This window comes from Ovis canadensis, chromosome 2, assembly GCF_042477335.2.
Source record: "Ovis canadensis isolate MfBH-ARS-UI-01 breed Bighorn chromosome 2, ARS-UI_OviCan_v2, whole genome shotgun sequence".
NCBI classification, from domain to species: Eukaryota; Metazoa; Chordata; class Mammalia; order Artiodactyla; family Bovidae; genus Ovis; species Ovis canadensis.
Window position 1 is genome coordinate 21,651,390 of NC_091246.1, and position 27,771 is coordinate 21,679,160.

At 41.0% G+C, this 27,771-nt stretch overlaps 2 protein-coding genes across 3 annotated transcripts in view; one reads left to right on the plus strand and one right to left on the minus strand.

The window, feature by feature from the left end:
• Nucleotides 1-5,640, plus strand: part of GRIN3A (glutamate ionotropic receptor NMDA type subunit 3A) — a 213,204-nt gene extending 207,564 nt beyond the window's left edge. Inside the window, exon 10 of the transcript XR_011254220.1 lies at nt 5,612-5,640. The gene's annotated coding sequence lies outside the window, so the exon portion shown is untranslated. The remainder of the gene's footprint in view (nt 1-5,611) is intronic.
• Nucleotides 1-26,874, minus strand: RNF20 (ring finger protein 20). 2 transcript variants are annotated; one of them, XM_069575540.1, is made up of 21 exons: nt 26,680-26,811; nt 25,456-25,610; nt 22,650-22,724; nt 20,051-20,218; nt 19,784-19,931; nt 19,449-19,631; nt 16,515-16,633; nt 11,873-12,019; nt 11,616-11,693; nt 11,059-11,178; nt 9,754-9,933; nt 8,749-8,884; nt 8,309-8,430; nt 7,814-8,184; nt 6,469-6,586; nt 5,738-5,887; nt 3,200-3,412; nt 2,522-2,647; nt 2,223-2,363; nt 1,422-1,523; nt 1-1,105 (listed from the first exon to the last, which is right to left on the minus strand). In XM_069575540.1, the coding sequence occupies exons 4-21, from the start codon at nt 20,165-20,167 to the stop codon at nt 929-931; spliced, it is 2,748 nt and encodes a 915-aa protein (XP_069431641.1). In that variant the 5' UTR covers nt 20,168-20,218; nt 22,650-22,724; nt 25,456-25,610; nt 26,680-26,811; the 3' UTR covers nt 1-928. The 2 variants fall into 2 exon arrangements, with proteins under 2 accessions (XP_069431641.1, XP_069431640.1); XM_069575539.1 differs by lacking the exon at nt 22,650-22,724 and having other exon boundaries at nt 26,680-26,874.
• Between the last annotated feature and the right edge of the window lie 897 nt (nt 26,875-27,771).

Genomic DNA, 27,771 nt, shown 5'->3' on the forward strand with positions numbered 1-27,771 from the left:
CAAACTGAATCCTGCTTTAATTGAAGCTTGTGCAGGAGTATAAAGTCCTATGGAAATATTACATAGAATCTTCTGAAAACAGTCACAACCACACCTGTGGAGAGGCAGATGAGAGTAATTCATAGCTCACCAAGGCCTCTCTGCATCAAGTTCCCAGAATACCCACTGGATCTCTTCACTATTTCAGTCCTGTGCCCCAGCCTCTCCCATCTTGATTTCATTGTAAGATGAAAGGGGGCTATAGTATTTGAAATCATTCTGGCCTCAAGAAATTTAAAGACACTGATGAGCAGAACATCCAAAATTTAAATAACTGTAACAAGGAAGCCAGCTGATCTTAACAAATTACTCCGCTAGTGAACTCAGCTAGGAGATGCGCTGACTCATCCTGGACATAAATTTCATTAAGGCTTCAAACAGGAATAAGGAGCATGATGATACCATTTTATAATCTAAGTTTACAAGAAGTTTACTGTCCAGATCGAGTACTGCTCAGACCTGCAGATAGCTTATTTCTAAAAGATCACCACCCACTGCAAGCAGCCACACGTCTCCACTCTTCCTTGTTTCTTTCTCGGTGTCAAAAACACCAATTTGACTTCTTCAGGAGGAATGGACAATCCAAGGTTACACAGGGAGCCTGAAGAAGAGGTTGAAAAGTCTAAAAATAGGAAATAAAGCAGGTGGGGAAGACAAAAGTTGTTTGTTTCTAATTCATTCTAAAACCCAAGACTGGCATTACCAATCCTCTCCCCCGGCCAAAGTCACCGAAGTATTAGCGAGGAGAACCTGGACACAGTCTGTGAAGGAAAGGGAGTTGACAGAAGCACTGCCCTGCGGATGACAGTCAAGGCGAGGGGAGGTAGCAGCTCGGTGGTTAATGACTAAGTGCCTGCGGAGCCTGCCCCTCTTCTTCTCCTGGCTTGGATCAACCTATGTAGATGCGATGGAAATCGTTGGCACCAAAGGCAGCGTTACACTTGGGACATTTGCGCTGGCGGGTATCATAGCGGGTCTTCACACACTCAAAGCAGAAAACGTGAAAACACTTGGTAAGGACAGCATCCTTTTTACGCATGTTGCAACATGGACAGGTCAGACGTGCCTAGGAAAAAAAAGGAATCTGAGTCAGAGCAACCATAAAGGTTTATGACCCAAATGGCTCATGAAGAAGCAAACAGTAAGAAACTCCACAGAGCACTAAGATAATAATAGCACCACCCCCCACCCCACTACCAGGATAAACCGTTGTCTGGTTACTTTCACGTAAAGAAGGTCAGTATTTATTCTTCTAATTTGTTAGTAGGCCTACACACACACACACACACAGACACACACACACACAGACACACACACAGACACACACACAGACACACACACACACAGACACACACACACATCACTGAAGCAGTTTTTCTAACCTTGTAGTCCTTAATCTCCTCCATCAGAATCTCATCACATTTGGGTACATTGTCTGGTTTCTTCGTGGTCTCCAGCTTCCTTCGAAGTCTAGAGATGTCTTCCTGTGATGGGAGAGCATAACTGTTACTCCCTCAGACCTGCCATTTGTGAGAAAAATTAAAGGCTCCAACTTGAACTTCTGCTGTAGAAAGAAAGGACTTTCTGTCCTTTCATGTCTAATTATCTTCTAAGAATGTAGAGAATGACAAATGACAAACTATTTTCTTTAGTTTCGGAGCAAGCAACCATAATCCTATCACCAAACTTCAGTTGTATCTAAGTGTATTCAATTCAGTTCTGTGAAAATCCAGTCAAAGTTTAGAGTGATTAAATTTTTTTTAAAAAGGAAGATGATGAAAACTTGATAGGCCACTTTATTTGAAGGCAATTAATTTTAAGCAGAAGATAGACTGCATTGAAATTTACAGATTTACAGCTAAGACATCCTAAGAAACAGGAGATACGCAAAAAACAGAAAAACTGTAGAACTTTAAAACACTCTAAATTTTTTTACTGATAATTCTTTACGATTTCACTAACTCATTCATTTAAAAAAGTAAGTACTGACTCCACACCCATTACATGGTAGGCACCATGATAGGCTTTTAGGGATAATTTTCAGTGAAGAAAACAGACCCTGTCTTGTCACTCAAGGAGTTAAGTAGGAAATTACATACAACAGATCAGTGACTCTTAAAAACAAGTCTCTTCAGAGTCCAGAAAACCGCTAAAAGGCAAAAAGGGAAAAAAAAACAACTGACCTGGGCCCGTTTGAAATTGAACATATCTTTTTCTTTGGTGACACTGTTCTCTACAATCTCATCCTGAAAATCATGTAGCTTCTTCTGAGCCATCTCCAACTGTGCTTTGAGGTCATCTGCAAGCTGGGCTGCCTCCATTGCCTATGAGGGATGTATAAGTAACATCCTCTTATTAGAGTGAGAAAAAATATGAACCCAAGCCCAAGGAATAAAGCGAACCTGCAATTTCACCAGTGTCATACTTATTTGTTGGTCCAAGGACTAACCATCACATTAGACCCTGGAGTAACCCATCGTACCTTGCGTTTATTCATCTCCAAGGCCTGGGTCCTAAGGCCCAGCTCCTTCTCCCCTGTGCCGATGTTGCTCTGCAACAGGTGCTCCTTCTCCTCCAGTTTCCTCACTACCTGTAACTGGGCATCAACCTCAGAAAAAGAAAGGAGCATTTTAACACAAACGGGAAAGAGAGAGAGAGAAAAAAAACTGACCAAGCTCTGTTAATCCACAGGTCCATAAAAGAAACTCTTTAAAATCTCGAGCTAATACTAATTCTATCCATGAACCCTTTGAATTACACACAAGACTATGGCAATTTCTCATCCTAACAGTCAGAGGTAATCACATAGCCACTCTTACCATTTTTCATGCAGCTGTCCAGAAGTTTTTAAGATACACAGCACACGCACAAAAGACATACACATTTTTAACACAAAATGCATAAACAAATGAATCCCTTAGTGATATATTTTAGACAATTTTCTATATTGGCAGATTCACATTTGTTTAAACAGCTCATTGTACTCCTCTGTATGAATGTATAATTTATTTACCAATACCCTAATCATATACATTAGTTTTTAGGGTTTTTTTCCCTACTATATAGAAAGTACCACAATAATCATACTTTTACATGTATTTTCACGTAAAAAATGCTCTATTTCAACAGGATTCTGGAAAGCTTTCTTCATTCTAGTTACCTGAGTCTTCAGAGTCAAAACTTGGTCTGCCAGCTCCTCCTTCTCTTCTTTCAGCAGCTTATGGATCTGATTGGACTTGATACGCTCTGACATGAGCTTGAAGTTTGCATCATCCTTCTCCCTCAGCTGCTGCATCAAACGGATATTTTGCTCCTGCATATCTTCAAAGGCCTGGCCTGTGACGTCCATCTCAGAGAGGAGAGCTTCTTCTTCCTAAAATAAGAAAGAGGAACCTTCATTTTAATAAAATCTTCTAACTCCAAAGACGTGCACACAGGAAATTAAACGTGCTGACTATTAATCTGGAAATAATCAAGTGACAGGGAGAGGCAGTTTTTAAGAAGCTTAGTTCTTAGTCACTAGATTAGCCCTAGGAATACAGACCAACCTAGACAGCATACTAAAAAGCAGAGACATTACTTTGTCAACAAAGGTCCGTCTAGTCAAGGCTATGGTTTTTCCAGTAGTCATGTATGGATGGTGAGAGTTGGACTATAAAGAAAGCTGAGCGCAAAAGAATTGATGCTTTTGAGCTTTGGTGTTGGAGAAGACTCTTGAGAGTCCCTTGGACTGCAAGGAGATCCAAAGGAGTCCATCCTAAAGGAGATCAGTCCTGGGTGTGCACTGGAAGGACTAATGCTGAAGCTGAAACTCCAATACTTTGGCCAACTGATGTGAAAAGCTGACTCATTTGAAATGACTCTGATGCTGGGAAAGACTGAGGGCAGGAGGAGAAGGGGACGACAGAGGATAAGATGGTTGGATGGCATGACCGACTCAATGGACATGAGTTTCGGTAAACTGCAAGAGCTGGTGATGAACACGGAGGCCTGGCATGCTGCAGTTCATGGGGTCACAAAGAGTCGGACACAACTGAGCAACTGAACTGAACTGAGGAATACAGTAGAAGCCTTGTTATCTGAAACCACTGGCACTGATTATTAGCCTGATACTCACTAGTTCATCTGTATTTGAAGTGAGCTGAGGCAGACAAAAATTATACAAACTGTTACCTAGCAAACTGATCAAGTAGGAGTTGGGTAAGAAAATTTCCACCATACAATCTCATATTTTCTCATACTTTTCCACAATTATAATACTAACTGTAATCTACAAACTTTCCAACATACTGAAAACATCTAAGTTTCATAACAATCTGATAGAAGCAGAGCAGTATACAAAAACAGTTTTAGTCTACATTTATCTTATTATAAATTATGAGCATCTTTTCATACATTTACGAGCCATTTATTTTTCTGTGAATTATTCATATCTTTGTTGTTGTTATTGTTTAGTTGCTAAGTTGTGTCTGACTATAAGCATCAGGCTCCTCTGTCCACAGGATTTCCCAGGCAAGAATACTGGAGTAGGTGGCCATTTCCTTCTGCAGGGAATCTTCCCAACCCAGGGATCAACCCCACATCTCCTGCATTACCAGGCAAGTACTTTACTGCTGAGCCACCAGGGAAGCCCCATTCATATCCTATGCCTATTCTATTGGGTTTTTCAGTTTCCTTCCCTATCATTTTTGGGGAAATTTTTTGTATATTAAAAAGATAAGCCTTTTTGTGAAGTGTTAGAAATATTTTTCCTGTTTGTCATTTATCCTTTGGCTTTGCCGCCAAGCAGAAGTTTTCTGTGATTTTTTTCCATAAGTCAAAATTATCACTCTTTCATTTTTTTAAGCTTTTATTAATAGTTAAAAAGGTCTTCTCCACATCAAATTAAAAAAAAAACTTATCTGTTTTCTTCTGGCTCTTTTATAGATTTCTTTAGCACAATATATAACATATATATATGTTTATATATATACATTTATATAACATACATATATGTTCCATTTGGGAGTTATCCTAGAATATGTAGTGTTGAAATATATGTCCACTGTCTTTCCAATATGTTTTCCATTATGTTTTTGCCCTACCACATTTAATTATCTTCCTTTATTCTGCCGAGTTAAAACTCTTTTTTTCACACATATTAAACACCTATGTGTACTTCAGTCTATTTATGCAGATATATGATTTTTCTATCCATTTTTGGTATGTTAGTAAATTCACTGGGACTTAAAAATAAAGAAATACACGTTCCTTTGAGAAGGCGACAAGTCTCTAAGTGCTGTGACTCAGAAACTACCACAGTTAACATATGAGTTATTTATTTGTAAACTATTGGGGGAACATGTATTTCTTAGTTTCACATAACCATAATGTGTATAAAATTGTATATATTCATTACATCCCCTGATTCCAGATCAGCAAAAAAAGGACAGATTCCTCAATAAACAGTTTCTGAACAACTGGCTATCCATGTGATAATAAGAGTAAATTTCCTTCTTCTCAAATACACCAAACAAAGTAACTGAATGATGAGAGACTTCAATGTAAAAACAAACAAGCAAATACATAAGAGGAAAAAAATATTAACCAAAAAAAAAAAAACCAAACTGGAATGACAGGATAAATTTCACTGTCAATTACTTACTTAAAAAGCAAAACTTACTTTAAAAAGCTCATTAAATAAAGAAAGTACGCCCACCTGCTTGGCCATGGCCAGCTTCTTCTGGAGGTATTCTATCTGCTCCTCTACTGCCCGGATCTTCCTTAAGGCATCTTCATCAGCCATTTTTTTATTCTCTTTTTTCTCCTTATCCTCCAGATCCTTGAGTCTTTGTCTTAAATCTTCCAACTATAGGAGGAAAGGAATCACACAAAAAGAAAAACAAAAAAGCTGCCACACAATTTCAAAAATCAATTAAATCTGTGCACAGATAGAGGGCCCATAAACACCAAAAGAACCTTTACAGAACTGTGAAAGGAGGCAAATGATACATCAGTGCATTACATCACAGCCCTGCTTTATCACCACTCCATTCCAGTATCACATGCTTCTATAAGCAGCATTCTGGAGAACTGCAGATGTACTTTCCTTTAAAATAGTAATTTCACCCTTTTTTTCTAGGCTCCCAAATTTTAAAAGCAGAAGGCATTCTTTCCAAAAGTAATCAGAAGAAGAAAGTCAGTATTACCATGATTCATATGGCAAATAGGGGAGCAAAAAGTTTGAAAAGGCTACTCCTATTCCCCATAATTGTCTGATGGAAAATCTGGAAATCTCTATTTTAGATGGTCTTCTAAAGGGAAGAAAATGCTGCAAAGTTTTAAACACTAACTTTAAAGATCAAGAAACTACAACCTTCAGAAGTGTAAAGGAAAATCCCACAAATAAAGATTTCGATCAGAATGACAGTTAACGTCAGACCAGGTTACCTCTGCCTTAGACTTCTTCTCTGCTGCCATCAGCTGAACCTTGTCTCTCTGCTCCTTTGGGGCAGAGCGGTACATATCCAGCAACAGTTTCATCTCCTTTTGGCTCTCCTGTGCTTTCCTAGGATGAGGTGGTGGAGAGGAATGGTATAATGAGAAAACAAAGGGCATCAGATCAAGGGAATTTTGAATTGAGCGAATTATCTTAAACAGTTCTATTTTACACTTTATACAACACATCTAAAAGATAAAACTTTTGCAAAGACTATTAAGAGACTTCTGGACACACTCAGAAAGTATAGAAAAGTAAGCTGTATAAAGGAATCATTTCTCTCTTCAGACCGAATTCACCACCATAAAGTTATAAGATAAGCACTTGTGGCACTTCTTAAACAGGCAAAGTTCTGGGGACCCACTCTTAGAAACTGAGATTCTGCAGTCTGGGATGCGGTCCAAAAATGTACTTCAAGTAAATCACTCAGATGATTCTGACACCACACTTGAGAAAACCAACAAAAACAACAACTCTGCCTCAAAGACAGCAAGAGGAAAAAAGAAAAAAAGGAGAAAATTCAGTTTAAAATATACCACTAATCCTAGATTTGACAGTTGAGTGATTAATCATCAGTTAAAGACTAAAATTTTATCTTACTAAACTTTCAAACCTCTTAACAGTCCTTTTTGAACGTTTTGAGGACAGTAGTCCCTCCAATCCAAACATCAATAAAGACTTAACTATGACCAATGCAGAGCAAGAAGGAACCAGTTCTACCAGCAAAGTTCCTGGTTGTGCAGGAGGAAGCAGGGGTGATATGTGAGGTTATGGCAGTGTTTCTTGACTCAGAGGTCTGTCTTACTGTTTCACTGACTGCAGCAGTAAACTTCCTAGAAACCTCTTTAAATGATCTGATATATACACAAATTACTTCACCATCAGGCAAAGAGATCAATGCTGTTCAAGTTATAGCCATACATATTCCACCTATTATAATTTAAATTATAATGAATGCCAACAACTTGCCCAAATCTAGTAAACAGCAGTAGTTAATGTCCAACAATTCTCATGAGTATTATCTCAATTGTGGCATCCTTTTCCTTAACTTGATTCATGAGGAATAAGGCTACAACAACAGGGTTTACTGAGACCTGATCACTGAACTGGACTATACAACAGCCATGCAGGCCATTGAAGTTGTCCACTTGATCAAGAACTGAGATCACATTAACTGTACACTTGGTTACAATGAAAATATTACAATTATTGAATAAGCCATGCCATCATTCAAGTACAACGTCCTAACCTTCACTTTAGAGTCAGAAACAGTTACTCTAAAAACATTGCTCTTACTTGAGTTCAATCTTCAATTGTTTGATAATTTCCGCTTCCTTTTTCCTTCCATCATCATGTTTCCCTTTCTCTTTATCCTTAGCAGACTCTCTCTCTTTTTCCGACTCTTTTAGTTTCTGCTTCTCTCGTTCTCGCTCCTTCTCCTTCTCCCGCTCTCTTTCTCGCTCCCTCTCTTTCTCCCTCCTTTCTCGTTCTCGCTCTTCCTCATCGCGTTTGGACTTAATTTCGTTGACCTCCTCCTGAGATGCCTTCGATGCAGCAGACTGGGCGGCTAAGTCCTCAGGATCCTGTTTTGGCTCTGCAGGCTCGTCCTTAGGGTCCTCAGTACTGGACTGAGACTGCAGGAGGGCACTGCCACTGCGCAGCCGGGTCTGGGAGGGCAGAGGAAGGGAAGCAGCACACACACTTATGGTGACCACACTGTTCTCCTCACCCCAAGACAGCTTTGCAGACTTAGCTGTAAATAATACTTATCCTGCTCCTCCTGATTACTACCTTGTTCAGGTCAGACTGGGCTTCTCTCAGTTTCCGCTTATACCTTAGGACCTCCCCTTTCAGCTGGTGGTTGTGATTCTGGAGGCTACTGATGAGGTGGCGCATCTCCCGGTTTATGGGGCCTTAAATACAGCAACAGCAAAGTTAGGGAGAACTGGGACAAGGACAAAGGCACGAGGAAAGAAAGCGCAGAACACATGAGGGACTTCCAAGAAACAGGAAGAATTGTCAAAGGGAAGATTCCTTCTCGGAAGATGGAAACAAAGCTGACCAACTTGAGTTAAAACACAAGCACCCAGTCTGAACACCAAAATGAATGCAGAATTCAAGTTCTTTAGGACTCCTGAGCTCCAGTTAGTACTAAAAATCCTGGTGACCACGCTGTCTTTCAAGGAAGGCATGTACAGCAGAGCTGCAGGGTGAAGCCGGAGTAACGGTACCTGCTTGTTCATTGGCAGCAAGGGTCTGCTCGAATTCTATCCTCAGCATCTCATACTCCTTGCGGACCTGGGCCAGTGTATCCTCCAGCTGGATCACTTCTGTCCTCAGCTTCTTATGAAGACTAACCTCATCTCGCTACACACAGAAAAAGGAACCAAACATTCTTATCAAAATGAGGCAATGTCACCATGTTCTAGGACTACCTGTAAGGGTCTAAGAAGAAAAAAAGAAAATATCAAGAAAAGAGGGATTCATTCCAATTTAATCAATACATTCAATCAACACTTAGTGAGTACCAGAGAGCTGCACAATACTGATTTGAGAACTGGCAGGAGACTCAAGAAATACAGGAAATGGCTCCTAACTTTGAGAGTATTACAATTTAGTTGGAGAACTAAAGAATTAAACAGTATATCAATAGTCAAGTAAGATATATTAAATTCACTTGGCAGACATATAGTAAACGACCAACTACCAGAAACATAAACTTCAAGGCTAAGGAAAATGCAGAAATGAACACATAAATGAAAGTTTCTGCCTTAAAGAAAAATTGTTTACATAGCCATGCAGCTTCTATACACCGTTCTCCCCCACGCACATAAGACTTCAGCCACACTAAACTATTTTTTTTAAAACCTTTCTCCTTTTTCTATCTACCAGTAAGCCTGTATTTATCCTTAAGAGTCACACTCCACTTTGGCAAGTGGAATCAGGGCAGGTCCACAGTCTAATCAGATGCTCCTTTATCACTGCTGTCACTCCTTTATCACTCCTGTTTTGGACATGCTCCATTGCACCACACTGCATTCTACTGGATACTACTCTCCCCACGTGACGGTATGATCCCTGACGGCAGGATAGCCACCATCTACCAGAGTAAAGACCTACAGCCACTCTATAAATGTTCGCTGAATGAATAAAAAATTAACTGAGCAAAAAAGAGTAAAATTATAACATTTATGAGGGAGAAAGCTTATACACAGAAGGAAAAGCTAGGCTGTTACCTCAATGAGCTCAACCTGACGTTGGTGGGTTCCCCTGGTGCCATGAAGCAGGGTCCGAGCCTCATCCAAGTGTGCTTTCAACTGTAGACTCTCATTGTACAGCACGGAGAACTGTGACTGCATGCAGCGATATTCTGGAGTCTCCTTGACCACTTCCTCCACCGCACTCCGTAATTCCACCTTAGGAGTGCCCGAAGGAAAGAAAAGTCAGAAGCAGAATCTAGGATGCTAGCCAGGGAAACAAAACTCTTAAACTCTCTGATGTCCTGTGCATCTGAGGCAAACTTTGTGAAATACATCTGCCTATTCCTCTGGTTACATAGAATCTACCCCAAATCAATTTAGATCCTCCAAGAGGTAGTACCTGGTGCCTGCATTCTTCTACCTGAGGACTGTTTTAACTGATACATGGTGTACATCATGTGTCCAAGGACACTAGAAGAGATCTGTGAAATCAGTCAGGTCTAGGGACAGGGAAGAGCACTATGAAATTTGTCAGGATATCTGTTTTAAGAAGATAGTTGAGGACACTGGTCTCTAATCTGTTCTCTTTGTAGATAGTCACAGAGAAAAATACTTTTGATATTGTATCAAAAATACTTATGCTTCTTCTAAGCAACTGTTAAATTATTCTAACACTTCAACAGATTCAACTTGGGCTGTTTGTGTTCTGTTTTTCATTTTTTCAGTTCAAACATCTTTATATAACTACTTAGAAATGTATCAAATTATAAAAGACAAGTGGTTGAGACTGAAAGAGTGGTGGGAAGACTAGGAATCCATTTTCTTCCACCCAAGAACCATGGGAGAAAATTCTAATGGGCAGGTGTGAAAATCAACTGACCATCTGATCCTGTGGTCAGAATCACTGACCACAATTCCTTCTCTGTTTTGGTAGTTAGAAACTGCAGGGCTGAATCCTGTGGTACAATCTGGCAGAACTGACATGGGAGTGGCCAGAAGAAAGTACATATAAGCTTCTTGCATACATCTTGTATACAAGCCCCATTTAAAAAATCCATTTTGGATCATCACCCTAGTTTACCCTACTCCTCATTTTTCTCCAAGGTCCTACATTAGAGCACTTTGATTTATTCAGTGTACCTTTGAAGGCTGCTTTAAATCCTTCAGAACAAGGCAGGGTATAAATATTAAGTAACGATATAACTGAATAGATAGATACAGCAACAAAACTTCTATTTTTCTCTTCCCTCATAAATTATGATGCTTTATGTTACACTTCATAAATGTGAGGTTATCAGCAAGAAGTTTTATTTTACTGCCCCTCAGAGCTGTGTCTCCTACCTTCAGTTTTTCATTTTGTGAAGTGACCTCCTCGAAGTCTTGCCGAAGTTTCTCCAGCTCACAGTGACGGTTCTGAGCCAATTCTTTGTTCTCCTCTAGCTCTGCATTCATTTCCTCAAACTGGAGAAAAGGAGGAAATAGCAAAATGAGACTAAAGAAAAGGAATTTCTAAATCATTCCCATTCCTAAGCTTCCATCTCCACTGATCCACTCTTCTAGTAAAAACCCACGCTATTACTTGTGAACACAATCCTAAGTACCTAACTAATAACACCTGCTGCTGCTGCTGTTGTTGAGATGCTAAGTAGTGCCTGACTTTTTCAACCCCTTTGGACTATAGTATAGCTTGCTAGGTTCCTCTGTCCAAGGCATTTCCCAAGCAAGAATGCTGGAGTGGGTTGCCACTTCCTTCTCCAGGGAATCTTCCCTACCTGGGGATCATACCCACGTCTCTTGCACTGCAGGTGGATTGCTCACCACTGAGACAGCAGGAAAGCCTAAGGCAATACCTGACACCAGGTCAAAAAAACACATCCTGAGGGCATCGCTGATTTTACCTTCCGGGCGTTGATGGTGATTGTGCCACCATAGAGGCTGCTCCCTGCACCATACACTTTATAACCTTTTGAATTTACCTATGGAGAAGACAAAGATTCTTTAGTGAGAGACCCTAGAATTTTAGTCTGATAAGCAAAGTACTTTCAAAGGAGCCTGTTTGTCCTCAAGTACTATTAATATTATCCAAGCCCATCCCTTCTGAGTAGACTCCTTGAAATAATTCCAGTCTTCAAACTATGAATAAAACAGCACTTGCCCGTTCTAAGACTTCTGCTAAGTGTCGGTTAAGTCGCTGTTCCCGCTTTCGAATTTTGTCAATATCCCACTGCAGGTCATCGATCATGGACTCCAGCACAGACACTCGTGACTCAGCTGTCTCCACTTTACTCTGCAACTTGGAAAACTACATCCCCAAGACAGGTGTTCAGAAAAATATACCGAAAATAAGACCAAGTTAGAAAAGGAATGCCTTAAATCCCAAATCCCACAGAATTAACCGTTTACTGTACCATTATAGAAAACATTTAAGTAAGAGATACTTCCCTTTCTTTCCAACATATGAGCATAAAACTGAAATCACAGGTTCTTTCAACAGTTCTGGATTAGTCACAATCGAGATAACTGTAGAAGTCTCTAAGAACTCTCACAAGGAAAAGACTACCTAAGATTTAGTAATTTTTCTACCTCTGAGAAGCACCATTTCCCTATACAGACCAGAAGCCCATCAGAAAATAAGTGTTTTTTAAGAGGTAAAAGAGAACATCCTTCATTTTACCAGAAAAATATTTTAGGAGATAAAAACTCAAAGATTTATTTAGAAAAGACAGTTATCTTTACCCTCAACCCTCCCTCCCCACATTCCCACAAATGATAATCCAAAAAGAATGAAAGGAAAACTTCCATTCCCTTTTTCAAGCTGACCCCAGGGCAATCTAGAATTAGATGCTATAAAGATACAAAACTCTATGTTGTTCTCTGCTTATTTAGGAGCTATACATAGCTAGTGCTGTTTAATACTCTCAACACCAAACTCATACCTTACACATCAATCTACGCATATCCTTATGTTAGTTTTAAAATATGGCTCCAAAATTCTTTGACGGTCCTCCCAACAGCAGGTGAGGTCAATGTCCCCACTTGTTGAATCTGGGTCAACTTTGGTGACCCAGTGGAAATGATGCTACATAACTTCAAGATGTCTGAAAGGCCATGCAGATTCTGCCTGGTATTCTGGAAACACTAATTCTCTTCCTCTAAGGAGAAGACAATTGCCACATAAGAAGTCCAACTACCCTGAAACAGCCATGATGGGGAGGCAACACTCCAGTGGACGACTGAGGAGAGCTCTTAGCTGACAGGCTGTATCAACAGCCAGCCATGAGAGCCATCATGGACAAGAGGTCAGCTGAGCAAAGCACTGTGCCTCTCCAGCTTAGTATTGCTAAGGTTAGGGAAGGGCTGGTCAAGGAAGACCTTCTCATCTTGGCAGCACCTAGTTTATACCTTAAAACATGAAAGTTATACTTTTGTTTTTCACTACAATCCAATTTCTTTATAAGCACCACTATACTACAACCAAGACCTTTTAGAACTCACACCCAAAAAAGATATCCTTTTCATTATAGGGGACTGGAATGCAAAAGTAGGAAGTCAAGAAACACCTGGAGTAACAGGCAAATTTGGCCTTGGAATATGGAATGAAGGAAGGCAAAGACTAATAGAGTTTTGCCAAGAGACTGGTCATAGCAAACACCCTCTTTCAACAACACAAGAGAAGACTCTCACATGGACATCATCAGATGGTCAACACCAAAATCAGATGGATTATATTCTTTGCAGCAAAAGATGGAGAAGCTTTGTACACTCAACAAAAACAAGACCAGGAGCTGACTGTGGCTCAGATCATGAACTCCTTATTGCCAAATTCAGACTTAAACTGAAGAAAGTAGGGAAAACCACTAGACCATTCAGGTATGACCTAAATCAAATCCCTTATGATTATACAGTGGAAATGAGAAACAGATTTGAGGCCCTAGATCTGATAGATACAGTGTCTGATGAACTATGGACTGAGGTTCGTGACACTGTACAGGAGACAGGGATCAAGACCATCCCCATGGAAAAGAAATGCAAAAAAGCAAAATGGCTGTCTGAGGAGGCCTTACAAATAGCTGTGAAAAGAAGAGAAGCGAAAAGCAAAGGAGAAAAGGAAAGATATAAGCATCTGAATGCAGAGTTCCAAAGAATAGCAAGAAGAGATAAGACAGCCTTCCTCAGTGATCAATGCAAAGAAATAGAGGCAAACAACAGAATGGGAGAGACTGGAGATCTCTTCAAGAAAATCAGAGATACTAAGGGAACATTTCAAGCAAAGATGGGCTTGATAAAGGACAGAAATGGTATGGACCTAACAGAAGCAGAAGATATTAAGAAGAGGTGGCAAGAATACACAGAAGAACTGTACAAAAAAGAGCTTCACAACCAAGATAATCACAATGGTGTGATCACTCACCTAGAGCCAGACATCCTGGAATGTGAAGTCAAGTGGGCCTTAGAAAGCATTACTATGAACAAAGCTAGTGGAGGTGATGGAATTCCAGTGGAGCTATTTCAAATCCTGAAAGATGATGCTGTGAAAGTGCTGCACTCAATATGCCAGCAAATTTGGAAAACTCAGCAGTGGCCACAGGACTGGAAAAGGTCAGTTTTCATTTCAATTCCAAAGAAAGACAATGCCAAAGAATGCTTAAACTACCGCACAATTGTACTCATCTCACAGGCTAGTAAAGTAATGCTCAAAATTCTCCAAGCCAGGCTTCAGCAATATATGAACTGTGAACTTCCAAATGTTCAAGCTGGTTTTAGAAAAGGCAGAGGAACCAGATATCAAACTGCTAACATCCGCTGGATCATTGAAAAAGCAAGAGAGTTCCAGAAAAACATCTATTTCTGCTTTACTGACTACGCCAAAGCCTGTGACTTTGTGGATCACAACAAAATGTGGAAAATTCTGAAAGAGATGGGAATGCCAGACCACCTGACCTGCCTCTTGAGAAATCTATATGCAGGTCAGGAAGCAACAGTTAGAACTGGACATGGAACAACAGACTGGTTCCAAATAGGAAAAGGAGTACATCAAGGCTGTATATTGTCACCCTGCTTATTTAACTTATATGCAGAGTCCATCATGAGAAACGCTGGTTGGAAGAAACACAAGCTGGAATCAAGATTGCCAGGAGAAATATCAATAACCTCAGATATGCAGATGACACCACCCGTATGGCAGAAAGTGAAGAGGAACCAAAAAGCCTCTTGATGAAAGGGAAAGTGGAGAGTCAAAAAGTTGGCTTAAAGCTCAACATTCAGAAAATTAAGATCATGGCTTCTGGTCCCATCACTTCATGGCAAATAGATGGGGAAACAGTGGAAACAGTGTCAGACTTTATTTTCTTGGGCTCCAAAATCACTGCAGATGGTGACTGCAGCCATGAAATTAAAAGACGCTTACTCCTTGGAAGAAAAGTTATGACCAATCTAGATAGCATTTTGAACAGCAGAGACATTACTTTGCCAACAAAGGTCCGTCTAGTCAACGCTATGGTTTTTCCAGTGGTCATGTATGGATGTGAGAGTTGGACTGTGAAGAAGGCTGAGCACCGAAGAACTGATGCTTTTGAACTGTGGTGTTGGAGAAGACTCTTGAGAGTTCCTTGGACTCCAAGGAGATCCAACCAGTCCATTCTGAAGGAGATCAGCCCTGGGATTTCTTTGGAAGGAAAGATGCTAAAGCTGAAGCTCCAGTACTTTGGCCACCTCATGTGAAGAGTTGACTCTTTGGAAAAGACTCTGATGCTGGGAAGGACTGGGGGCAGGAGAAGGGGACGACAGAAAATGAGATGGCTGGATGGCATCACTGACTCGATGGATGTGAGTCTGAGTGAACTCCGGGAGTTGGTGATGAACAGGGAGGCCTGGCGTGCTGTGATTCATGGGGTCGCAAAGAGTCGGACACGACTGAGCGACTGAACTGAACACTACAACCCCTTTGAAGGCTGATGAGAAGTATTATTAAACTTCCCAGATAATTCCCATGCAACCAGCCCATCGTGTACCTTGGCACTGGAGTTTCAGAAACAGGGTATAATGAAGAACATGGGCTTTAAACAGACTGACATCTGAATCACAGTCCAATCACTTTCTGGCTGTATGCCCTCAGACCAGTCACCGATTTCTCTGAAAGTGTTTCCTTAGCCATAAGATGAGAGCTGTTTGACCATGGGAGATAACACTCATAAAGTACTTAAGTGCCAGGCACTAAATACATGGTAACTATTAATTTATAAGCATAAGAGTTGGGTGGCCCAACTAAGGTAGGTCAAATTTCAGCACAAGGCTTATCACCACTTTGTCTCAGTCATTTTACATAAATAAACACCCAAATCTTGACACAGTTTGCTTACGGCACTGTGTGTGCCCAAGTTTGGACTAAAAACCCACATTTCTCAAGTTCATAGATCATCATAAATACAGTATTTCTGTTTCTTTCTCAGATAAATTTCTACCAACCCATTCCTCAGTAACATTGTACATGGTCTTTTGGACTAATTTAATATTTGAGGGTTTGGTGTGTTGTTTTGCAAAACTTCATGATGGCAACTCTTCCTAAAAACTAAAATCCTATAATGTCTATTTAAACAAAGTCAAGGAGAAACATTCGATTCCTTCCTTCCCTTAAACCTTTCCTCAGGTTTTGATTTCTTAGAGCTGGTTGCTTTAACCTGCCCTTCAAAATACCAAAGCAACTTTCCAGAGTAAGGTGACTTTTAAAGCACTCAGTACTCTGAGTCAATGCCTGGCACAGCCCACTGGAAACTGCCACCTGCTTTCCGGTCAGGTACCTCCTGAGACATGGTGCAATGCTTCTCCTGAAGGAGGTCTGTCAGTTCTTGGAGCCTCGTGTTCTCTTGTGCAAGGAAGGAATTCAGCTCCTGCACTGCTTCCTCCACCATCAGATTGTCTGAGGGAGAAGAACTGTACTTTAGTTGAGCAGCTAAGGTGTCACATTTTACAACTGTCTATCCCGCCAAAGTACTCATGTGCGAGCTCCCTTCACTTTCCTGGAAACTTCAAGAAATAGCTGGCTTTTAAGATCTTCTCATGACAGATTAAGTACCCAGGCTTGTTTAGAGGGCTTAGTCCTTATTAAAGCCCTTGCTTAAGAAAATCAGTCAACCTTGTGCTTCTGCAGAGGTAGACAGAGGCAAGGTCACCTAACGCCCATTCCTTTCTATGAAACCAAAATGCCTTGTGAAAAAAAATGGAGGGGGTCCTATAACTTTATTCAGATAAGGAACGGTCACCCCCCAAAACTGCATTTTAGACTTGTAGACAAGGCAGAGTATCTCTAATCAGTCTCAGACTTAATAGTAGTAAAATTCTATTTTCTAAGGCTATCACAAATTCCTGCTGCTGCTGCTGCTAAGTCGCTTCAGTCATGTCCAACTCTGTGCGACCTCATAGACAGCAGCCCACCGTCCCTGGGATTCTCCAGGCAAGAACACTGGAGTGGGTTGCCATTTCCTTCTCCAATGCATGAAAGTGAAAAGTGAAAGTGAAGTCACGCAGTCGTGTCCCACTCTTAGTGACCCCATGGACTGCAGCCTACCAGGCTCCTCAGTCCATGGGATTTTCCAGGCAAGAGTACTGGAGTGGGGTGCCATCGCCTTCTCCGATCACAAATTCCTAGTATTCACTAATAGCAACATGAAGCCTCTCCCTATTGGCAGAGAAGGGAAGGGCACAGCAGAAAGCAGCAATTTCACTGTTCAATGGGCATCTATAAAATCATGAAGAATAAAGACAAGAGCACAGGATTACTTATCACATTCTGGAATACTATGCTAGATGTACTCTGGAGGCTCAAGAATTGAAATGTATAGTGTTATTTACAAATAAGGAAGTACACCTATAGAACTTAACATACCAAATTAGTATGTTTAAAATTAGAGTCATAAATACTATAGCTGAAATCCTCTCAGGTGATACTGACCTGATACTCTCAGGTGATATACTGACCCTAGAGACAGTTATCAGGAAGTAAAACTGGCATCACTCTTAGAAATGTTACACAGGTCAGTCATGTGGTGGTTTTCATGGTTTTCAACCAAGATTACCTGTCAGCATCACCTGGAGAACCTTTAAAATTAGATACTTACCTAGGACTCGTCCTATACCTACTAAATAAGAATACACATGGGCAGGGCCAAAAAACAGTATGTGCCAAAAACTCTCAAGAGTGATTCTGATTCAAAACCTAAGGTAAGAACTTGGGGCTGAATTTTAGTCCTCAATATCCTAAGATATTGAGAACAGGGCCCGGAATATAATAAGAGCTCAATAAACATTTAGGGACTTAATAAACAAGCTGATAAATGCAATTCTATTGAATCAAGCGCCAAATAAACATGAGGGGAAAATGAATGGCCAAAAGTTAGAGTTGATGCTACAATTCACACTTCACGCATCTTTGTCTATTAGAACATTCAGCTAATCAATGGCAACCATCTTTCATGTTATAAATAATAGCAGCTTAGCAGTTCGTAACTTGTACTGAATGTTTTTACTTTTTACCTTGACCTCTACCTTAAAATGCATGCCATCAAAAGGCATAATTTCAAAGTACCATTTAATCCACTACTCTTTTCAGTTCCTTTTTAAACACAGTAATTCCTTTCTTGATATTCATTTATAAAATCAAGTTTATCAATGACCCAGCCTCTGCATATGTCATGCTGTCTGATATCCATGTGCATATTGTTTAACAATACCTCCTAACTATTCAAGCAGAGCTAAGGGAGAAAGAAGTAACATACAACTCAGCTTACATTAGATGACAGGGGAGATTTATAGCCATTCATTCACCATTATATAAGCTCCAACTAGACACCAGAAACCAGGCAAGAAAATGGAGAAACAAAGAGTAAGGCACCAAGAGGCATAGCTGGGAACACACCAGGTATATATAACATATGAGCACAAAAGTCTGGGAGGACACAAAGAATACTATTTACAATGGCTATCTCTGGAAAAGTAAGATGGGAGGACTTTTGTGACTTCTGATTTGCATATATTAAAACAAGTATCCATTATAAATAATAAAATACAGAAACACACAAACACACTATTAGAAAAACAAAAAAACTTTTGACCACAAAATTTTACCAAGTCCTTAATATGCCTCTCCTTCTAATTCTATTGATTAACTTGGCCTAAGTATCTTTAAAAACAAAATTACAGAGTAAGAAAATTCTTATTTTTCCCAGCCAGTGATTCAACCTCCATTATATCTGAAATATCTCTCTCAGAAATGAAAGGTTAAACACCTTAATGATAATCAGAGAAATTAAAATATTACAACTAGACCATGATTATTATTTAAAGGACATTTAATAAGATGCAACCTAACTACTCAAGTACTTAACTACATTATACAAATGTAAGCTTCTGCATTAACCCTGAATAGTAACATAAAATAGAAGTTTTATTTCAAATAGACATTTTTCCATTCATGTATCTTGTTTTACCTTTTTAAACATTGAGATCTAACAATTCTAAAACCTGAGCCAACTTTGTTTGAAAATAACAAGAGATAACAGAAAAAAAAAAAAAAAAAACAAGAACAGATTAAAACTGACTTTAAGACATTTAATTAAAAGTAAAGATATAAGTTTGAAAATAATAATAATGTGTAAGTTTGAAAACTACAAACTCACACACAAAGGTGAGTTCCTATTCCTCCCCCTCTGCTCCCCGTCTCTCGGGTTTTGCCTCACCTCCACTGCTCAGCTTCCGTGATAAGAGCTCCACCTTTTCTTGCAGTTTATCATAGACGGTCACAATCTGGGACACTGCTCGGCGGGAGGACTCCACGCGCTCCTGCAGCTGAGATTCCATCTCTTCACTGGAACTGCTGGCCAAAGTAGCAAGGAAAGAGAAAGCTGGCTCTTGCCCTTCCCCTGAGGACACAGGGGGAAAAAAGAAGCCCCTAAAATTATAAAGCTGCAAATATCAAAATCTACTTTTTCCCCTCAGATGGAGAGCCTCAAAGCGAAGCCCTACTTCGAACACCCAGAAAGCATGCAGCGGTAAACTTGTCACGAACACTCACCTCTCTCCCGGTCATCTTTCCGTTCTTGATTGCTATCAGAGTCTGGTTCTGGCTCGGGCACAACAAGGGCTTTTCTCTCTGTGAGTAGGTCTCCCAAACCTTGCTCCAGATCATAACGCTTAAGGATGATACGGATGTTTTCATCAAACTAGAGCAGAGGGAGTACAGTTATGAAGATACAAAAGGAAGCAACTTTGGAAATAAAGAGAAGGCTAAGGAGAACTACAATGCTCAAACCAAAACCGGAGTAAATTAACAAGCTACTACCTGACTCCAGTACCGGTTGACAATCAATAGTGAGGCATCATCAGTGGCCTGTCTTCGTTCCAGTTTTTCAATGTGTTCACGGAGTTCATCTTCGATGGCCTGCCGTTGATCCAGCATTTCTGCCAGTTTGCGATTTTTGGTTTGCAGTGTTCGAATGTCTAACTCCTCCTGCCCCAGGAAACCAATCTTATTAATCTCCATAAAGAAATTAAACATATCAGCTGTTAAACTCAACAAGGGCTAATAAGTGGATAAGAAGTAACAGCAGAAGAAATAAATACATGTCTGTTATGATTGGAGGAAAAAATGACATACACAAATACACTAGAATCTTGACCTCAGCTCACTGTGCTAGTCACATGTACACATACAGAATACTGCTACCAGGAGGCTCCACCATCCAGCCAGGTCACCCTCTACCCCAATCAGTCATCTGTCTCCTAAGGACTGCTCTTCATTCATCCAAGACTTTGTCAACCAAGTTCTTCTGTATCCCAGTCCCTGTCACTACATCTAGTGACTTCAATATACATTTGGACATGTCCACAAGTGCACGAGCCATCTAATCCTCTAGCATCTATACTGTTGGCATTTTGAATTCCTTAACTTCAATGACTACCTCCATCACTGTGCCAGACATTTCAAAAGCCACAGCCTAGATTTCTGTCATATCTGGAACTGTACCACATCTGAAATCTTAAATTCCAACTTCCCATTCCCTGAATCTTCCATTCCCTGATATCTTCCTGGATACCTCATGACCTTATCCTAACATATTAGGCTTCATCTGGATCTCCAAAATACTGAGTTTTCTCCTTTCTCCTCTGTCTCCACTATCTTCCATACCTTGACTATACCCTATTGTATATTCCTTCACACTCCAGCTTACTGGGCTCCTCAAGTTCTCGACCTTTAATCTTTTTATTCTATTTCTGCACACAAACCCCAGTCTGAATCAATCCACATATTGGACTCCTCCATTCCTACACCCAGTATGATGAGACTTCTAGATAAGGTCATTAAACTAGAGAGACTGGCACCTTTATAAAGTGAGTTCTAACCTGAACAGATTTCATCATTTGTCCAGAAATGTTTCTTTCTTTAACAAGTGAACTAGCTCCTATTCTACATCGAAGCAGAGTCAAACTACGAAACCCTATGTGCTCTCAAATTACACTAAGCAGGTGACTTTGCTTCCTATTTTAAAGAGAAAATAGAAGCCATCAGATGGAAAGTTCTTCAATTCCCCATCTCCTAGATCCATTCACACAGTTTGCCAACCTATGCCCATACTCTAAAACCTCAACTTGTGCTCAGGATCAGGCTCTCTTTTGTTTCTGCAAAAATGTCACTCCATCAGTAACAGTGTACCCCTCTCAGAACCTTTAACCTCCCTCTGAGGAAAAGCTGATGGGGGTTCAGGGGGTAGCGAGTAGGTAAGAAGAACCTCAGGCAAAGAAATAGCATGTTGAAAGGATCACGCTTTTACTTTACCTAGAAATTAATGACTATTTTAAAGTAAGAATCATTTATTAGACCACCAATTTCTTGTTTCCCTTTAATTTTCTTGCTTCCATTTGATTAAACATTCTTGATACACCAAAACAGTCAACAGTTTCCCAACTGTACCAGCTTACGAATACTATTAATAAATGACATCTTTAACTTTGCTGAATATCACCTTCCCCTTCTTACTCCACCTGAAACCTGGATGAGAACACTGTTTCCCTACAGGCTTTTCCAGTGGTGGTTGTTTCTCTCCCACACCCTTTGAAGCCCTGGGCCTGGAGACAGGCAGGTGTCCTCCTTATTCTCCACTGCCACTTCTAAGCCACTATCTATTTGCTCCCTAAAACCTCCTAGCTTTGCAGATCATGCCACTGGTCTGGACCACCCACCACCCTGCCTTGCTGCACTCATCTACAAATGCCCACGTCACTTCTCCACATTTCCTGAAGATTTAGCACCTGACATGTCATCACTCTCTCCAATCCTACTCATGTTGTACTTCTTACTAATTTCAATTCCTATATAGATGATCTTTCTTAAATCTCAGATCCGGTAACCTGACCTCCTCTCCTCCAATGATCTTGTCCTTTAGCTCCCTCGGCCACCAAACTCCCAATTAGTCTTAGTCTTAGACTTAGCTATACTTGGATGTTCTCTATAAACTCAATTTCCAACACCTCATTCTCCACAATTTTGTAGCTCACTCTCTCTAGGTTTCTGACTCCATCCACTCTTCAGCAACTCCAGGATCTACACTCCAATGGTCCTACACCTTCATCCTAAACCTACGTCCTTCACTCCTCTTGCTCCCTTGCTTCCTTCTTAATCAAACTTAAATTCCGTGACTAGTCACACTGTTTTATAACCTTCTCCTCCCTTATTCTATATGTGCCTGCTAAAAACCCCAACCTTGGTAGTGTCCAATTCTCCACCTATATCCATGAAGCTGAATGTGACTAACAAAATAAATAAATAAATAAAGCACCATGCTGACTGGCCTTAGTTTAAACTCAAGTGGGTTCTCAGTGCTGTCCAGCAACTCTACCCCATCTCTCTAGTCCATTCTCTCTTCAAGATGACTACTTCGTACCTTCTCCTGTCTCTTCACACCTCCAAAACTTTCTCCCCCATCCTCACTCTCAGATGAGTCTTGCTTCTGATTTCACTGAAAAAAAATAGAAGCAATCAGAAAACATGTCCACATCTATTACCCACAAGCCCAACTACTGACCTACTTATATTTGAACCCACATCCCTTGTGTTCCTCTCCTAGTTAAGGCGCCATCCCTGCCTTGTGTGTTATATTACATTCTCTCTTCTGTTGAAGAGAGAGAACAGACCCAGTAACTGCTTTCTCTCTCTCCTACATCATCAAGTTTATGCTTAGTTGCTCAGTTGTGTTCGACTCTTTGTGATCCCATGAACTGTAGCCCACCAGGCTCCTCTGTCCATGGGGATTCTCCAGGCAGGAATACTGGAATAGGCAGCCATGCTCTCCTCCAGGATCAAATTTATCCTATCAAATCATTCCACCAATAAATAAAAATGCCATATTTCCTACTTTAAAAACACAAAAAACAAAAACTTCCCTCAACCCCCGATTTCCCTTGGGCTGAGGCCCCATTTTCCTGGTTCTACTTTACATCAACACTTCTCCAAAGCAACACCTCTACCTCTTTCCCCTAATTCTTCTCCTCACACATTCTCTTAAGCTCACTGTAATCAGGCTGCCGTTGCCACCATTCCACCAATGCGGTGCTTGTCGAGTCTCCAGTGTAATTTCTATTACTAATCTAAAGTCTCAGCCCTCCGCTTTCTCAACCCATCAGGAGCCCCTGATCAACTCCTCCTTGAAACTCTTTCTCCCTTTGGCCTCTGGGATCCCGCCCTCCCTCTTCTCCTCCTACCTCAGCGGCCCCTCTAGGGTCAGCCTCTTCTCATCTCCTTGACATGAAGTGTTGCTGCTCCAGGGCCCGGTTCTCAGACTTCTTTATCTATGCTTGTCCCTTACAGGAGAGCCTATAGTCTCATGGATTTAAATTCCACCTACAATGCTTCAGAAATGTTCAGCTTTAGCCGAGACCTCTCCACAGGCTGCAGATCACCTCGTCCAACTACCTGTCCACTCATAGGTCTAATAAATACTTCAGACTTATAGTCCAATATCAAACTTATGACTGCTCCCCCACAGCTCCCCCAAATCTGCTCCTTTCATACACCTCCCTAGCTCAGCTTGTGAAAACTCCATACTTCTAAAATCCTGGGCTCATCTTGCCTCCTTTCTTTCATACCCTTCATCCAATCCACGAACAAATCTTGTTGACACTATCTTCACAATGGCCTGAGCCACTGTGATCCTTCATCAAGATTATTGCAACAGTCTTCTACATATAGCAGACACTTTTTCATCCTATGCCAGACTTCAGCACAGCTCTGGTGGACAGCTCCAGTCACACCACCAGTGTTCCCACTTGAAGCATACCATGCAGTCTCAAAGTTTTTTGTTCCACAATCTCAGCTGGTTTACCACAGAAACCTTGAAGTGCAGAAGAGAAGTTATTGCCTTCAAGGGCAACTGTCAACCAGCTGGGGCAGGATCAGTGGATACCTGCCCCAGCTCCCCACCCTTAGAGAGGAAGAATAGGAGGGAGGAGAAAGACAAGGAATGAGGGAACAATTTTGTTAACTGAACTCCTTCTTATAAACTTAGCTCCCTTACAATCTTTTTTCAAAACCTAAGTCAGAGCATGTTACTTCCCTGCTTAAAACCTTCCAGTGGCTCCTTACTGCCTTCTGGATAAAGTCCAAACTGGGATGCGTGTTTTGTGCATCCCTTCACATATGTAGTTATCTCTGGGAAGAGCCCATTTTTCACTCTATCATAACAGTCTGTTCTTTTCTCAGTGCCAACCTACAAACTGAAGTCCAGGAGCTGTCCTTAGTATAAAGCACAGTGTCTGGCAAATAACAGATGCTCAACAAATATTTATGTTTATTGAATGAAAAAATGTCCCTCGGATGCATGATGTGAGACAGTGCCAAGACAAAATCACCTGCTGGCAACAGGAGGCTGATGAATCCCAGACAGCAAACCCAGAAACAATGCTTCATCAATAATTTACTCTTGAATGTTCCTATTACTCTCTGATCCTCAATTTCAAAAAGTAGATATGGTTTTGTAGGCTATACAAATGTAAAGCATTTTTACACCATATCCCTATGGTTAAGTTCCAAAATACAGACTCCTTACCTATTACAGTGAGTTTATTATGGTGTCTAATGGACATATAACATTGCTATAAGTTTTTGGTCTATAATTGTCTAAAAAAATTGACAACTCCATAACAGTAAGGAAGATATCTATTTTACTCACCATTATAGACACAATATCTGGCCCAATAAAAACTATTAATAGAGCACATATACTGAGTACTTACCATGTTAAAAAGTAACGTTCCTTAACAGGAACCCTTTCATTTCCTCCTCTCAAAACCCCAATGAGGTAGATACTATGATTACATTTTACAGACAAGGAAATAAGAAGGCACTCTCTCAATGATTGATTTTGCTACACTGCCTCTTAGTACCTGGCCCCTTAGTTCCCAATGAATGAAAAATCAGTGTATAGCTTCCCACTGCTAAATAACTACAATCAATGCTGAATCTGGCACCAGACTCTTCAAAGAATATGAATATACTTTTAAAAACAAAGATCAAATGTCATTATATTTCTTTTTCAGAAATGAGCAACACATCATTTCATCTACTTTTGGCTGTTTTATCTCCCTCTTCTTTTCAAATCAACTTCCCTTACTCCAAAAGGCTTCCATAATTATTACTTCTAGGTTGCAACTGACAGAAGAAAAGCACACTCTGCTAGCATTATTTCCACATACCGTTGAAGAGACACCCCCAAGTTTAATTGTTTCCACTGTGGTCCCTGAATCTTCAACAGCTGTCTTCTTCTCTGGAGGCACAGATGTGCCAGGCTCTCCAGCTGCTCTTTTATTTCCAATTCCTGACATCGTGGCACAAGATGATAGCTGTTTTCCTGGAGAGAAAAAAAATCTTAGGTAAGATAGGCAAGGAGAGCAACTAGAGTCAATCTATGATGTAAAAACTAGCAACTTTTCCTGTCAATCCTTTAACCCGGGTCCACTAATTTCACACTTAGCAGCCTGATCCTCAGGTTCCTCTTGGAAAGAGAAAAGTAAATTGTGAAGTAAGAGTCGCAGCTGAATTTACCGAACTACAAAGTTCTAAATAGGATGCTACTAAAATACAAGATAACAGGCAAAGGATGAAGAAACTTAGAAAACTTTCAGGCATCTCATTTCCTGAAATGCCAACATCTGAAAATATAGTTTAATTTAGAAATATAGAAAATCAGTTAATTATACAGTGTTGGGAGAATCAGAGAGCTGGAAGAGACCTGGGAGATGTCTACTTTATTAATACTGAACAAGCCATATATCATCTCTGAGCCTCAATTTCCTAAAGCAGAAATAACAACAGTATATGCTTCCTATGCTCCTCATAAGGAATGAATAAGTACAGAAAGACTTTAGCATAAGGCCGAACACGAAGCATGCACTCAGCAATGCTAACTCTCCTTTTTATATTTGCAGTTTCCCTATTTCTAAACGCTCTCCCCACGAATTTGTGTCACCCTAGAGAAGCTAGATCTGGGTGTGAATCCCAGTACTAACTCTTAGAGAGCCGTGCTGCCTTGGAAAGGAATTTTTGATATGCACAATGCAAGTGACCACATACTGTCTCTGCCCTACTTGCCTCCCAAGGTTTCGGAGCTCAAAAGAAGCGGAATAGATGCTAAAGCACTTTGCTACTGAAGGTATCAGCCCTGCCATCACCGAGACGACACACAACTCCGCTTCCAACTGAAGCTCCAGGAGAAGGGTATCGGTGGCAGCAACCTGAGTGGGACCTCGCCTGGAGAGAGAGGAGGAGGACAATGGCCTCAATCCGACTCCAGAGGGGCCAAGGACCCCAGCCTTCGGAGAGGCCAATTACAGGCCCGGGAGAGGGAGGCCTTGGAGCGGAAGAGGGTGGGGATACCCGTTGCCCGCTGAGTCCCGTCCCGCCCTTGGCCGAGATCTAACCTGAGTTCTTCCAACTTGCGCCTCCCGGGAGTGGAACGCGGGGCAGTTATTCACCAAGGTCCGCGTAGCCCTCCCACCTCTCACCCCTAACCCACAAGTGAAGATCCAGCGAAGCTTCCGGGAGGCGGGGCCAAGGGGAGGAAGAAGGGAAAGAAAGGAGGAAGTAGCTTCAATCTGGCAGCGAGGACAAGACTCAACCGGGCGGAAGTGACACGCATCGAGGGCGCCCCGCTTCCGGAAGTAAGTGCGGTCTAGCAGCTCTTGGGCACCCGGCGGCCGCTTCGTAGAGGCCTCGCTGACGTCAGAGGAAACGTCCCAGATTTTTTTCCCGTTTGTTAACCATTGCTACTGCGACCTGTTTTTCTTTCTTTTTTTTTTTTTTTTTTTTTTTTACTGTGAATAGTGAAAATTGCTCAGTCGTGTTCGACCCTTTGTGACCCCATGAGCTATACAGTCCATGGAATTCTCCAGGCCAAAATACTGGAGTGGGTAGCCGTTCCCTTCTCCAGGACATCGAACCAGAGTCTCCCGCACTGCAGGAGGATTCTTTACCAGCTGAGCCACCAGGGAAGCCCTTAAGCGTACCCCCTCCTTTTTTTTTTAACTGAGTACCTTTTGTTTACAATGCCTATTGTTCTGTTAGCTATTATTGGTTCTGCTCAGACTGGCGATTGGATAATGGCGCCGTCAATCTCCAGGGGAAAGGACTAAGTTTCAGACACCTCGGAAAAATTACTGTGAGCCCCTTTTTGCTGAAATGAAAAGTTCTGGAGAAAACCCAAGAGATTCGGTGAGTTTAGAAGGTTGTGGCTATTACAGGGAAATGTATGACAGCTCTCTCTACACATTAAAATCACTTGGGGAGTTTTGGTCCCTCTTGTGTAGGGCCTGGGCATCCACATTTTATTAAAAAAAAAAAAAAAAATTCCCAACCCTCCCCCACCCCCACTGGATTCTAATGTGCAAACGGGATGGACAGTTACTACCTTTGTGTATCTTTTCAACAAGAAATTGACCAGGGAATAGATAAACATAAATCAATAAGTTGATTCTGATAATAACACTCGTCTATTTTAAGCTAATTAAGCATTG

Excerpts from the sequence above, each read along its gene's own strand:
- RNF20 (XM_069575539.1), bottom strand. The coding sequence starts at position 25,584 with ATGTCAGGAATTGGAAATAAAAGAGCAGCTGGAGAGCCTGGCACATCT. Across the intron at positions 20,219-25,455 it reads TTGGGGGTGTCTCTTCAACG|GAGGAGTTAGACATTCGAAC; the intron begins GTATGTGGAAAT and ends TTCCTGGGGCAG. Across the intron at positions 1,524-2,222 it reads TCAATTTCAAACGGGCCCAG|GAAGACATCTCTAGACTTCG; the intron begins GTCAGTTGTTTT and ends CTCCCATCACAG.